The sequence below is a fragment of the Pseudorasbora parva genome, chromosome 9 (genome assembly GCF_024679245.1).
Source record: "Pseudorasbora parva isolate DD20220531a chromosome 9, ASM2467924v1, whole genome shotgun sequence".
In the NCBI taxonomy this organism is placed as follows: Eukaryota; Metazoa; Chordata; class Actinopteri; order Cypriniformes; family Gobionidae; genus Pseudorasbora; species Pseudorasbora parva.
Window position 1 is genome coordinate 38,399,504 of NC_090180.1, and position 14,756 is coordinate 38,414,259.

General features: G+C 37.8%; 2 protein-coding genes across 2 annotated transcripts; both read left to right on the forward strand.

The window, feature by feature from the left end:
* The first annotated feature begins 769 nt into the window (after window positions 1-769).
* Window positions 770-6,556, forward strand: tmeff1a (transmembrane protein with EGF-like and two follistatin-like domains 1a). The gene is made up of 9 exons (XM_067452518.1): window positions 770-1,228; window positions 1,924-2,033; window positions 2,174-2,303; window positions 2,469-2,495; window positions 2,670-2,763; window positions 4,320-4,468; window positions 4,557-4,674; window positions 4,792-4,950; window positions 5,072-6,556. Exons 1-9 carry the CDS (start codon window positions 1,090-1,092, stop codon window positions 5,154-5,156), a joined length of 1,011 nt encoding a protein of 336 aa, XP_067308619.1. The 5' UTR covers window positions 770-1,089; the 3' UTR covers window positions 5,157-6,556.
* A 2,009-nt stretch (window positions 6,557-8,565) lies between these two features.
* cavin4a (caveolae associated protein 4a) lies at window positions 8,566-14,205 on the forward strand. The gene is made up of 2 exons (XM_067453274.1): window positions 8,566-9,074; window positions 13,356-14,205. Exons 1-2 carry the CDS (start codon window positions 8,694-8,696, stop codon window positions 13,962-13,964), a joined length of 990 nt encoding a protein of 329 aa, XP_067309375.1. The 5' UTR covers window positions 8,566-8,693; the 3' UTR covers window positions 13,965-14,205.
* The last annotated feature ends 551 nt before the right edge of the window (window positions 14,206-14,756 follow it).

Consider the following 14,756-nt stretch of genomic DNA (forward strand, 5'->3'; position numbering starts at 1 on the left):
AAACATATTGGGTAATTTTGTGTGTTTTATTTCTGATGACGCAGTGAAACAGGCCAAATAGTGCTATTTTCATGATTTATTAAATTTTTTATGTGGTTTAGATACAATAATATTTTGAGTTTCTATTTATTAAACAAGTGTCCTTCATTGTATCAACTCAAATATTTAATTTCAATAAACTCAAAATTTTAAGGCAACCAGGTTACTTACTTTTTTAATTTAAAACAACAAAAAACAACAATAATTTTTTACAGTGTATGTACACCAAACCAAATAGGCTTTTTTTTTTTTTTATCTTGGCTGCCTTTATATTAAAAGAAGGGGGTCTCAAGAAAAGAGATCATCATGGGCTATTTGTGATGGTGGATTTATAAAAAAAAGAGTATAAGAAAAAAACATAACAGATCTCATTATTTCTGAAATGAACAAACTTGATGGAACTCCCAGATGAATCTCACGAGAAGAACTCCGGTAAAGTCTTAAAGAAGAAACATTCCTGGAAAGATACAGTATGTGAAAGGTTTTTGACACTTGTGTAAAAATGCAGTAAACTGAGAATGCTTTCAAAATAATTAGACTAAGAATATTTCATAAAGTAGGCTAATTATGCAAGAAAAAGTATTAGCCATTAGGAGGCTATTCTAAATACATAATTATAAAATATTCAAATACATTTGTTTTATTAGGCTACTGTGCTAAAGCAAAGCAAATAATCACAACATATCTTGAAAAAAGGTGACCGTTTTTTCCCCCTAACCATTAGGCTAAAGGGTTTCACGTGACCATATTCTATTTGGTTGCTGTGGAGTCCCTCTATCTCCGTCTCCCCTGTTTCTGTGTCCGTCTAGCGCAGATGAAGGGAAGGGAAGGAAACTGATGCCGTTTCTGCGCGCGCGACACTATAGGATAATTGGAGCGCGTGAGCTGGTGTGATGCGTTTAAAGGTATCGGGTCACTGGCCCTTCTTTCAACCCGGCCGATGACAAGAAGAAATGAGCCATAATCAGCTTTCATGTGAACCAACATTTCCGCGTCATCTGGCTCGCACAGCCGTATCAGTCGCGCGGAATCATCGTATTTAGTCGCATTATGTCCGGTGGCTCGTGCGCCGCAGGTGCTGGACGCTGTCTCGCGATGTTCGGGCTGCTGGTCCTCGTGCAGATGCCCGGGGCCCTGACGTCCAACGCAGAGAGCGACTGTTTGACTGAAGATGACAAAGGATGTGAAGGTGCGCACATAACCTGGGCTAACTTACACACAACAAACACACACAGTCTTTATGGTGCATAGTGCAGACCTTATTACATTGACTTTAACTGTTAATTTTATCGTAGCCTAATGTTTTTTTTCTTTCCTAAAAAACAAAAACAAAAAGGTAATCTCTTTATGTTAAGTGATTTTACATTTTATGCAATTGTCCTACTGAAAATAAATAATTGGAGTCCAACATTACGAGTTTAGGAAAACATTAGAAATTGTCCTCGGAACTTCATGGAGGATTTTAGATGTTACAATTGATGAAAAACAGATAAACAAAAACAACAAAGTTCAAATCAAGTTGATAGTTTTAGCTGGTTTCTACGCATTGCTGCCCCCCCCCCCCCCCCTCAACGAGACGAGATGCTATGCCGTTTTAACGATATCTTTTCTCGTAATAAAGAGATATGTCATTTTAACAACACTTTTTTCTCGTAATATCGAGATGTTATGTACTAAAAACGACATATTTTTTTCGTAATAAAGACTAATGAAGACTGGTACCGCAAACATTTTTTAGCTACTTGTCAAAACAGATTGTTTAATCCTTTTATACGGCTTCACTTCTCCCCTTTAGTCCTCCTGATGAGGTTTTCAGGTTGTACTATCTTTGTGTGGACAAACATAACACGTGATGCATTTGACAAAGGTGTGTGTTTGTTTTAGGTATGAGCGAGAAGAAAATTGACCTTCATGTGTGTGATGAATATAGCTGTTCATTTGGAGGAATCTGTAGGGACAACAGATCACACCTGGAGTGTCTTTGTCAGTTTCAGGTTTGTTTTTGTCCTGCCACAATAAGCTCTGCACATTATGAAATTAATTATACAGCTTACAGCTAAGGATGTTGAGAACATTTTCTAGATTATTGCCTTGATTAAGCAGGTTTCTGGACTCAGGTGTTTGTTTCTTTCAGTGTCCACAGAGGTTTGCTCCAGTATGTGGGTCTGATGGTGACACATATCATAGTGAATGTTTCCTAAGACAAGCTGCCTGTGAACAGCAGACCAGAATCACTGTAATTACAGAAGGACACTGTCATCCTGGTGAGAAAAAAGAGTCAAAGCCTTTTCAAAGCCCTTAGCAATTAAATGCAAAATCAGTATTCCACACTTATATACAATATACATTTTTTTTCTGTACACTATGTAATACATATATACATATAACTATTACAAGGCGATTTACATGAAATGTATCCCTTTTCTTAGATGCTGAATCAGCATCAGGAGATACAGGTATGCTATTTCTTTTTCTTATTTCAGAAACATTTAAGGTTTTGAGCAGCTTAATGGTCCAGGGAATTTGAAATGTGATCATAATCGCTGTATGATATTAATTACACCCAAATAAAAATGAAATGTGACTTTCAATGTAAAATGAGACCTTATGTAAATCATATTTTTGTGTAGATCTGGAAAGTTCAGGACTGGATCCCAGCAGATACTCTAAGTGTTCTAGCTGCAAGTTTGGAGCAGAGTGTGATGAAGACTCTGAAGGCATTTGGTTGGTCAATGTGTGTGTGTGTGTGTGTGTGTGTGTGATCTTGTTTGTGTTATTTATGAGAACACAAATTTGTATAATGACATGGGTATCACACTGGTATATGTACACGTTGTTTATGACATTTCCCAAGTCTATGTAAATCTATGTTTTATTGAAGTAAAAATGCAGAAAGTTTTCTGTAGATTTAGGGGTTTGTGTAAGATGATAGAATAATAGAATAGTTTGTACAGTATAAAAACCATTACGCCTATGGAATGTCCTCATAGATGCACAAGTGTGTGTGTGTGTGTGTGTGTGTGTGTGTGTGTGTGTGTGTGTGTGTGTGTGTGTGTGTGTGTGTGTGTGTGTGTGTGTGTGTGTGTGTGTGTGTGTGTGTGTGTGTGTGTGTGTGTGTGTGTGTGTGTGTGTGTGTGTGTGTGTGTGTGTGTGTGTACTAAAGCAGGAGTTTCCAAAAAATGTTTAACAGCCAAATACATTTAAAGTAAAATATTTGACTTGATATTTACCTTAAAATGATTGTTATTATTATTAATAGTAGTAGTAGTTTTAACTTATACAAAATTAAAAGAATATATTACATGTAAATTACATTTGCACTTTAAAATATATATATTTTATACTAATGTCTTAAATTCTTCATTTTCAAACATTTAAACCCTTGAAATTCTCAAGACTTAAATTTTTAGTTCACCCAAAAATGAAATTTCTTTCATTAATGACTCACCCCAATGTCGTTCCACACCCGTAAGACCTCCGTTCATCCTCGGAACACAGTTTAAGATATTTTAGATTTAGTCCGAGGCCTTTCTGTCCTTTGAATGTAAGTGTATGCCCACTTGCTGTCCACGTCCAGAAGGTAATGAAAACATCATTAAAGTAGTCCATATGTGACATCAGTTAGTTAGTTTGACTCTTTTGAAGCGTTGACAATACATTTTGGTCAAAAAATACGACTTTATTCTGCATTGTCTTCTCTTCCGCATTTGTTTTCAAAGCTTAAATAAAGAATCAAATGTTCGCGCATCAGCAGATTGATTCGTGATTCATATCGCCAATGTCACGTGATTTCCGCAGTTTGAAACGGGATTCGAATCTTGAATCATGACCGTTGGATTCTTTATTTGAGGAACACGGATGAGAAGACAATGCTGAATAAAAAAGTATTTTTTGTTATTTTTGGACCAAAATGTATTGCCGACGCTTCAAAAGAGTCTAACTCACCAACTGATGTCACATGGACTACTTTGATGATGTTTTCATTACCTTCTGGACGTGGACAGTAAAGTGTGCATGCACTTACATTCAAAGGACAGAAAGGTTTTGGAGTAAATCTAAAATATCTTAAACTGTGTTCCGAGGATGAACGGAGGTCTTACGGGTGTGGAACGACATTTGGGTGAGTCATTAATGAAAGAAATTTCATTTTTGGGTAAACTAACCCTTTAATTAATTACAGGTATTAGCTTTTCATCTCACAAACCCCCTGTAGTTCCTTCACAAACACCCTTTTGGTGCTATAGAGGCAAACATGCAGGTAACATGCATTTTCTGTGCAGGTGTGTATGTAATATAGACTGCAGTGGATATAATATGAATCCAGTTTGTGGATCAGATGGCCAGTCTTACAGTAACCCATGTCAGGTCAGAGAAGCTTCCTGCTTGAAACAAGCTCAGATTAATGTCAAACACCTTGGGCAATGTCCAGGTAAACACGCACAAACAAATCATACATCAGCAAACACGTAGTAAAAAATTTCTGTAATCAGATATGACATGTTTGATTCATCCTATAGATTCAGAGGTATTAGTGGGCGGAGTCAGTGTGAGCGGAGCCATGCCATGTGCTGAAATCAACAGCAGTTTTTGTGTGCATGGAACCTGTGAGATGCAACATGATTTGGCAGCATGCAGGTATGATAACACATGCAACACATGGCCAAGTCATATATTGTATTACATCTCAATTGGATGTACAAATGAAGAGGACTTTAGGCATATGGGGTTGATGTGTTTTGGTCAATTGTTTAGGTGTGATGTGGGGTTCTCCGGGGTGCACTGTGAGCAAAGAGATTTCAATGAATTGTACGTGGTGCCCAATGGACAGAAGCTTCAATACATCCTGATTGCTGCTATCATTGCTGCTGTACAGATCAGCATCATCATCGCTATAATAATATGCATCACAAGGTAAAACTCTTTTTATGCATATTAGTATGCACCAAATTATTGTTATGTAAAAAAATAAAAAACTATAGAATAAAAGCACAAATAGCACACACTCGCCTAATCTTAAAACTGTTGCCTTTAGGATTCATCCAAAAAAGCCACGAGCCCATCTTCAGAAACAGAACCTGGGTCACTTTCCCAAAGATGGAGGACGCAGGATTGTATAGCTGCTGATAACTTAAATGGAATATCACAAACTGTGTACACACTTAAAAAGCTTTTTTTGTCCCTAACCACACATGCTCATCTACTCACGTACATCACATACACACTCTCTAATAGCGTCTTCACACTTTAACACCTGTACACTCTCGCTGAATCTTTTTAGAAAGAATTTTATCCTTAAACATTGATATTTCAGTGGCCTTACTCCACCTTGTCACCGGGAGGGTTTTTTATATTTTAAAATTTCTACATTCCCAGTATTCTCTCCTCTTCACTGTTTTGCCTTTTTCCATCTCTCCCTCACTTTCTTTCTAGTCCAAGTGCAGTAAATCCACATGGTGAAATGTTTACATTAAGTAGATAATTACATTTTATGAACAATATTGATGTGGCGCTTGTCACGCAAAAACATGCTAGCATGATGCAAGGGTGTTTGTATGCATTTTTTCAAGGAGATTGTGTGCTATTACTTTCAAAAGCTATACGATTTATTATTTTCACTTGGAGGACAATATAATAGGCATACAAATCCCATATAGCTATATATTTATTCTGACTAAGATATGGTGGCCGAGAGAGTTCAATGTGCTGCAGCTGAAGAAAACACGCAAATAGAAAAGTTGTGAGTTTTGAGTATTTGCAGTTTGTATCTGTGTTTGGTTGCATTGTAAGTAATTGCAGCACATTTCTGTATTGGTTGCGTTGTGAATAGCTATTTCAGCGCGTTTCCTTAATGGTTGTGTTTTGAGTATTTGTAGTGTTTCTGTATTTGGTTGCTTTGTGAATATTTGCAGCACTTGTCTGTATTTGGTTGCATTATGAGTATTTGCAGCATGTTTCTATATTTGGTGGAGTTGTGAGTATTTGCAGCGTGTTTCTATATTTAGTTGCATTGTGAGTTTTTGCAGTGCGCTTCTGTATTTAGTGGCTTTGTGAGTATTTGCAAAGTTTTTCTTTATTTGGTTGCATTGTGAGTATTTGCAGTGTGTTTCTGTATTTGGTTGTGTTGTGAGTATTGGCAGCTTGTTTCTGTATTTGATTAGACTGGGTAAATCCAGCCTGATCTGACAGCGATTTGATTTAGCCCTGCAACTTAGTCTGGAAACCTGTACATGCATTTCTACTGCTTCTGTTATACTTTTGCGGGAACCAATCACAGACTGGCTTATCCACCTGGCGCACTATTGGCGGGATTAACATGATGACGGATAGAGAAGCGATGGGTTATTACCCGTTTATCACGCCTCTTGTGGTCTGATTGGTTGAAGGACTATCCAATTGCATACAGAGTCATTTAAATTATGCTTTATCACACCTCTTGTGCAGTTGAAAATACAGAGCAGACTCCCCAGACCAATATTCAATCTTAAATTGAGCTTGGTCTGCTGATAGCTAGACAAGTATTTGGTTGCATTGTGAGTATTTGTAGTGTGTTTCTGTAATTGGTTGCATTGTGAGTATTTACAGCATGTTTCTGTATTTGGTTGCGTTGTGAGTATGTGCAGAGTGTTTCTATATTTGGTTGTGTTGTGAGTATTTGCAGTGTGTTTCTATATTTGGTTGCTATGTGTGTATTTGCAGTGTGTTTCTATATTTGGTTGTATTGTGAGTATTTGCAGCATGTTTCTGTATTTGGTTGTGTTGTGGGGGTTTTTGCAGCGCATTTCTGTAATGGATGTGTTGTGCATATTTGCAGCGTGTTTGTAGACTTGGTTGCGTTGTTAGAATTTGCAGTATTTGGTTGGTGTGGTTGCGATGTGCAATATTTGGTTACATTTGGTTGCGTTGTGAGTATTTGCTGTGTGTTTCTATATTTGGTTGGGTTGTGAGTATTTGCAGTGTGTGTCTGTTTTTGGTTGCGTTGTGAGTATTTGCTGAGTTGAACTCTCTTAACCACCGAACTAAGAGACCCAAGCAATTCATTGGGACCAGAATATTACTGACACTTGGGGTGGATTCTTTTATATTTGACCAGTAAGCAACTGCTCAAAACACCCTAGCAACCACATAGAAACATGCACCTTCCAGAAAGCCTTAGCAACTATATAGCAATGCCCTGGCAACCACCCACAACACAATAGCTTTGTAACGTTGGCATGGATCACTCAGATTTTCAAAAATACAAAAAAGTATATCTAATAAAGAGGGGGAAAATAGTGTCAAAACTCTCCATAAGAGATTTACAGTGTGGGCCAGAGGTTAAAGGATATCAGAGAATGTTTGTAAAGCCTACTCCTGCCAAAATATATATTTTACCTTCTATTCTCCTCATTTTTAATATAAGAGCAGGTGTAACCATTTTTAACTTGAATGTGCGAGACTTCTGGTGTCGGATTTGCTGTACTAAAACAGCCTGTTAAGCTGCTTGATGTTGCATACCGGTATTTTAATTTATTTTGATTTATTATGGTAATCAATCGGAAACACACTGGTTTGTAGCACAAATAGTTTTACCATTGAATGCACTGTGTTATTCTTCTAGTTGTTTACCTATGGCAGCTAATGAATTGAAAGTCTCGCACATTCACAGGAAATAACTTAATTCTACATAGAAAATTAAGGTAGAAAAAGCTGGGAAAACTGCCATCTTTTCATTTTGGAAACAAAGCAAAAAGGAGACAATAGCAGCTGTGATTTAGCACAATCCAAAACCAAGCAATCAAAACCTCTTACAACTCAATTCTCAAAAAGCAGGTCATCATATTGTGTGACTGTATGTTTATCAATCATCGTCTTATAAATCAGTTTGTAATTCAAGTGACTTCATATTATGTAAAGGCCTTTGAAAGTTTGCATGTCAAATCTGTTTAAAATCAGTAAAATTTGTAAAGTTTTAAGAAAAATGTGATGTCTTTAGTGTTTTTCTTCTAGGTATTTTCTACTAGTGTATTTTCCTCAGCGACTTAAAATGCATGCTGGGAGATGCAGTTTTCGCATGCCTTAATGTGAGGTCAGAGGTCAAAACACCAATTTGAAACACCTCCAAGGTCAGTTTACACTGTGTGTGTGTGTGTGTGTGTGTGTGTGTGTGTGTGTGTGTGTGTGTGTGTGTGTGTGTGTGTGTGTGTGTGTGTGTGTGTGTGTGTTCGTTCCTCAGCTGTTGGCTTCAGTTGAGTTGACTGTATGCCACAGGGGGGCAGATTTATAAAAGTAAGTCCACCTCACCACACAAACACACACATTTGCGGTCTAGATCAATGCCAGTGTCATTTTAGATATTTCAGAGCTGAGAATGCAACACATATTATGCATATCACAACATAACACATGCACACGATACGGGAATGTATGCATTAATGGGGCTTTCCAATGCTTCTGTGACCCAGCTTCCAAAAATGTCTTAGTATCCTCTTACAGTTGTATTTATATCCATGCATTTATATCTATCTGTGTGAAGCGGGGTGGAGTTTGTCAGATTCCATTGGAGTCTTTCTTGGAGTGTCAGTTTCTCTCTGCACTTTGTTTGATTCCGCCTGGCCCCTTACCCATCTCTGGCCTGGTAGCATTACTTTTAGGGACGTGTGAAAGGAGAATCAGAGATGGAAAAGAGAGGAGATGTCATATTGGGGGTCGAGGATGAATCCGGGCAGCCCGTCTCGGCCCTGTCGATTCTCTCCTTGCTGGAGCGCGTTTCTACGATCATCGATGGCGTCCAGGCAAGCCAGCAGCGCATGGAGGAGCGACAGCAGCAGCTCGAAAGCTCTGTGAGCGCTGTCCAGTCTGAGCTCATAAAACTAGCTCATGACCATGGCGCCACAGCAACAACCGTTGACAAACTGCTGCAGAAAGCCCGTCGCGTGAGCACACACGTTAAAGAAGTACGTTCACGTGTGGAGAAACAGAACGTGCGTGTGAAGAAGGTGGAAACCACACAGGATGAGCTGCTGACACGCAACAAGTTTAGGGTTGTTATCTACCAGGTAAACCCTGTGCTAACCGATGCATGCGTGTTAAAGTTCTGTCATATTAGCAAAATGTTGGTGAAATTACACAGGCAGCTTTTATATTTTATATTTCATTATCTATGGTCAAAAATGTAGCACTTTATTAAACAGAGCTCACACAGAAGTTACTTTCAAACAAAGCTGCTTTTGTTGGTCAACACTTGAATCCCTTGCGAAATATTGTGAAATTATAATGAAATGACTGGATTTTCCTTGTGAAAATTCACCAAACAACTGTAAATGTGACGCAACTTTTTGGGTGATTGATTGTGAAGATCTATCCTTTGGGGATTTAACAGCAAGTTGGCTCTGTAATCTCATAATGACACCTGCTGCAATAGCAATAGGGGCTCACTTGAGAATTTCCTTTCGAGAGCTGATTGTTTACCTATTTATTTTAGTGTGTCAGATGACAATAAAGATATTTTTGTCAATTCAAGAGACTTCCAGAGTGATACTGGACCTCTACCACCACAGAGGCTGAATATTCAGATTAGTAGTTGTAGTCCAATGTGGTTTATCAATGATCTGTTCTCAAACTATTACATTTGGCGCCTCCAATGTGTTGTTAAGGATGGACACAAATTATGATTGGCACAAATGCTGGCAAATTTGTCTATTCGGCTCCTCACAGTGTAGTGCAATACTTCAATATCCAGCATGAATAGGTTGCACTTTATTTTACAGTGTGTACTTATAGGTACTCACAGTGTATTTACCTAAGAAAATACTGGGTAATATAAGGTAACTACAGGGGTTATGGTTAGGCGTTAGCTTCAGGGTTATTATTACCCAGTTATTGTTATTACTGTAAAAAGTACATGTACATGGGAAACAGGACTTTCAAATAAAGTGCTACCTATAAATTATTAGAGAAAATATGTTACAAATTAGGTTGTTAGAGTGTGTGTGCGAGTATGAGAGTGTGTATTTGTGTGTAGTTATTCTGAGCCTTCCTAATATAGAGATGCTGAACACAGCTGAAGAGACTCTTTAAGGTTATTCCCTGAATACATACACATACATAGACATCCATTCTTACAGACTACAAAAATGTCCTCTGGGGAAGGGTAGTCTCAAGTAACCAGACTTTAGGCTGGCATAAAATCTAGTCCACTTTGATTGTAATGGCCTAGATCCGCCCACTTAAACAGGATGAGACTGACACTGATATGGTTCACAGGGAATTTAGAATAGCCAAGGGGCGTTGTTAGGCACGACATGGAGCAGAGGTTTATGTTTGTTATTTGCAACAGATTTGAACACGGCTCAGTCAGAACTATCCGTTTTATCAAAAATGACCAAACACTTTGTTTTAAAGCTACACTGTGTAACTTTTTTTTATTTATTTTTAGCTAAAAACACTTAGTTCTTTCAAAAATATGTGCTCATTAATGTATATTTACTTCTTTCAAGTAATAAAGTATTCTCGTAAGTTTATAATATGCCATTAAAAATACATACGGGTGAGGGGTTCGAATGCTGGTCGCCATGTTGCTCCTCCCTTTTGAAAGTACATTAGCCAAAGAGGGACATATCCGTAAATTCAAGCTCCGCCTTTAACGTTTTAACACTCAATGGCACCATGTTAAACATGTTAATCTTGGACTAAATCGGCCACCGTAGGAGTTAAAACGAAATCAGAATTGAGAGGAACAGAAACTATTATTTACTGGATGGTCATATACCTTTTCACCACTAGATGGGGGAAAATATCACACAGTGTAGCTTTAATATTATGGTGATTTTAGTTTTCAGCTTATTCATGTTCAATGTACATTAGACATAATCGTATATGCATCATCATCATCATGGCAGACCTTCCAAAAGTAACAGCTGACACTATAATGGGATAAATAAAAAAATGTCCCCCTCATGTCATTCCAAGATTTTTTTTTCACCTTACAATGAAAGTCAATAGGGTGTAATGTTGTAGACTCCACTGACTTTCAGTATATGGTCATTATATATATATTTTCATATATATATATATATATATATATATATATATATATATATATATATATATATATATATATATATATATATATATGTATAAAGGGTTACTTCACACTGTAAAAAAAAAAAAAAAAAAAAAGTGACTGATTACATCGACATTTTTCAGTTGGCCGAATTTAAATTATGTGAACCGATACATTTTCAATTTAATTCAGAAAAATTCAATTCGGCCAAATGAAAAATGTAGATGTGATCAGTTACTTGAAAATTTTCAATTGGAGACCTTAATTTTTTTTACAGTGATTTAGCATTAAGCTTTGTATCATTAGAAACCGGTAGTATATTCAGATGATGTACCTTTCCCCCATCATATCCCCCTGAAACGAGAGAATTTTGCATTTTTTTTCTGGAAAAAAATCCTCCAGTTAAATAAATATCGTCATTTTGCATCAACGGATTATTATTTTTTTGCCGGAACCGAAAGACTCCAGGCAGTAGAGGGAGCTAGTTCCGCATGTTTTCAACTCGCACACATAGACGCTCGCACAAAGGGGCGGGATCTCACTCACAGAACGTAAATGCGAACGAGTCAGTCACCGGCCTCGGGCATTCATAACGGAGCGATGCAGAGAAAAGTGAGTGTTTCAACTCTTCAATGAATTCCTATAAAAGTTTAGCTTTCGTATGCGATCTGAAAACGTGCCAGACTGGACACGCTCTGTAAATGACTGCCGTGCTTACCTCAGTTCTGCTCTTGTGATGAATGAAATCTGATTCCTGCTGCGTGTGTGACTCGTTTGGCTCACTCACATAATGTGACTTAACGTTACCGGTAAATGTGCACCTAAAATGTCTCTGTTTTTGTTTTGGTAGATAAAAGAGGAGGTAGAGCTCACCATTCATATTTATGTTTCAATTTAATAACGTTAAGTTACATGTAATAAATTTAAATCTTAAAGGGACAGTTTACTCAAAAAAGTGTCATTAATTACTCACCTTTATCTCATTCCAAACCCGTAAGATATTCGTTCATCTTTGGAACACAATGATTATCTTTTAGACAGCCTACACAACTACTACTTTAAAAGGGTTAGTTCACCCAAAAATTAAAATTCTGTCACAAGGTAACAGTAACATGTCAGCAGGGTCGCAAACGCGGATTGAAAACAGACCCGGAAGAGAAGACAGTGCTGAGCTGAATAAAGTTGTATTTTTTGTTATTTTTGTACCAAAATGTATTTTTTAATCTTCAAAAAAATTCTAACTAACCCACCATGTCACATGGACTACTTTGTTTTTTATTACCTTTCTGGACATGGACAGTATACCGTATACATTTTCAATGGAGGGACAGAAAGCTCTCGCACTAAGTATAAAATATCTTAAACTGTGTTCCGAAGATGAACGGAGGTCTTACGGGTTTGGAACGACATTAGGGTGAGTCATTAATGAAATAATTACATTTTTTGGGCAAAAAATGCAACAATGTCTGCTCTTGCATCAACATAATATGCATGCGTCATGGTACTCTCATTAATGTGCATTAGAGATTAATATTTTGCAAATAGTGGTAAATTATGTTTTTTATTATGAAATACTATCTCATGACCAATTCATACATATTTGTAAGAGGTGGCTAATTCTTACAACCTCACTCGTGTGAATTCGTATGACTTGTCTACTGCTGTGATGGTTAGGTTTCAGAGGCGGGGTTAGGGGTTTGTCATGACCAACTCATCAAATACGTATGATTTAGCTAAAAGTGAGGTAGTACAAATTCATACGAATTAGCCACCTTGTAAAATACATACAAATTGCTGTGAGATTGTGTTGGCCACTTAGGTCACATGGTTTAGTTTTATGATGCCTTACCTTTCTTGGCTTGAAAGTAGTAGTTGTGTAGGTTGTCAATGTAGGGACACAAAAAAGCTCAAAGGTTTCATTTTTTGTTTGTTCGTGTTCTGAAGATGAGTGAAAGTCTTAAAGGTTTGGAACAAGTAAGGGTGAGTAAATGATGACAGAATTTTGGGGTAAACTATCCCTTTAAATTTAAATGTTAATATTGAAAATTATATTTAGTAATCAGCTCAATGATTCTGGCATCTTGTTGGTTTGACGTTGTTGGTAGAAAGCATAAAAAAATCCAGGCCTCTAGCAAACCTGTTACTTTTATCATGTACAGTTTTATATATCACACAAAACAGCACAGCGTTCTTCTCCATGACCTTCTGGTAGTGGAGTGGTAAAGTCAAAGTGTGTTCTAGTGAATAATAGTCTCTACTGTCTGTGTCACTGCAGGGTGAAACTGAAGTTCCCTCTGTTGCTGTCACCAAGACTCCCAAGGGGGCAGGGCTTGCTAACTTGGAGGTGGAGCCAGATGAGTATGACATCCCTGCTGACCTATCATCTGATGAAGAGTACATGGTGGTAGAGGAGGCGGAGTCATCCCGGGGTGCACGTCTGAAACAGAGCGGGTTAAAAGGCATTGAGAACATCAAAGCTGCGTTCTCCAAAGAGAACATGAGCAAGACCCGCGATAAGACGCGGGATAACCTCAGCAAGACCAAGGAGAGCCTGAGTAAGACGGGCCAGTCGATTGGAACCAAATTCAACAACTTGGGTGAGAAGATAGTGCCCACCGAGCAGCGAGAGAAGATACGTCAGAGCAGCGAGAGGCTGAAGGAAAACATTGCTAAGAAAGCACCCACTAAAGAATCGTTCAGAATCAAACTGAAGAAGGAACGCACTGTCGCTGAGGGCCAGGAGGGTGCAGAGGCGGAGCTAGCTGTGACTCCTCCCAAAGGCAGGAAGTCCAGCCCAGATGTGACATACACAGAGGTGGTTACCGAGAACAAGAGAGAGGGTCCAGTGTCAGAAGAGGGGGCAACTCGTATTCAAGAGGACTGAAAAAAGAAATTCACCACAGAAACGGTGGAGAAATGGATGGGAAAAAACATAAAAGGCAGAGAAAGTATAATTAATGAATAAGAGGGGAATTTTTCATAAAATGTGCTCCAGAATGTGAGAGTGTATATGAGTATGTGTGTGTTGGGTAGCCAAATTAATTAATAGTCCAAGCACTATTATTGTTTGTGTCATTTCTGTTACCATAAGCCACATGTGAAATGTATTAAAATGTGAAAACATATCCTGTCTAATGTGTCCTTTTACTCTGCGTTTGTGTCTTGATTAGCATGTATAGGGCAGATAACATTCTGTCCTACACTCTGGTAGTTAAGTTGGGGACTGAACCTCAGAAGGCCATGAAAACATTTGAATCTCCAAACGCTCATGTTCATACACACACCAACATCATAGAGTGACCCATCAGCCAAAAAAAGATCTCTTGGAATTAATCTCAACAGCTGAGCGGTTCTGCCCGGCACATAGCAACCTAACATGAGGCATACAGTAGGAAACAGAACACAATGTGTGTGAAAAAGTACATAATATACACTACTTTTCAAAAGTTTAGGGTCAATGATAAAGAAATTGTATTCATCTTTATTCAACAAAGAGGCATTAAAGACTTACATAATGTTTTTTTTAAAACTTTTTCAAACTTTGTATTCATCAAAGAAACCTTGAAAAAATGCATCATGGTTTCCATAAAAATAATCAGCACAACCATTTCCACGTTAAAGAAAATAGAAATATTTTTTTGAGCAGTAAATCAGCATATTAAGATGATTTCTGAAA

Coding starts and splice junctions, on each gene's coding strand:
- cavin4a (XM_067453274.1), top strand. CDS start 8,694: ATGGAAAAGAGAGGAGATGTCATATTGGGGGTCGAGGATGAATCCGGG. Junction 9,075..13,355: donor TTAGGGTTGTTATCTACCAG/GTAAACCCTGTG, acceptor GTGTCACTGCAG/GGTGAAACTGAAGTTCCCTC.
- tmeff1a (XM_067452518.1), top strand. CDS start 1,090: ATGTCCGGTGGCTCGTGCGCCGCAGGTGCTGGACGCTGTCTCGCGATG. Junction 2,304..2,468: donor AGAAGGACACTGTCATCCTG/GTGAGAAAAAAG, acceptor CCCTTTTCTTAG/ATGCTGAATCAGCATCAGGA. Junction 4,675..4,791: donor CATGATTTGGCAGCATGCAG/GTATGATAACAC, acceptor TCAATTGTTTAG/GTGTGATGTGGGGTTCTCCG.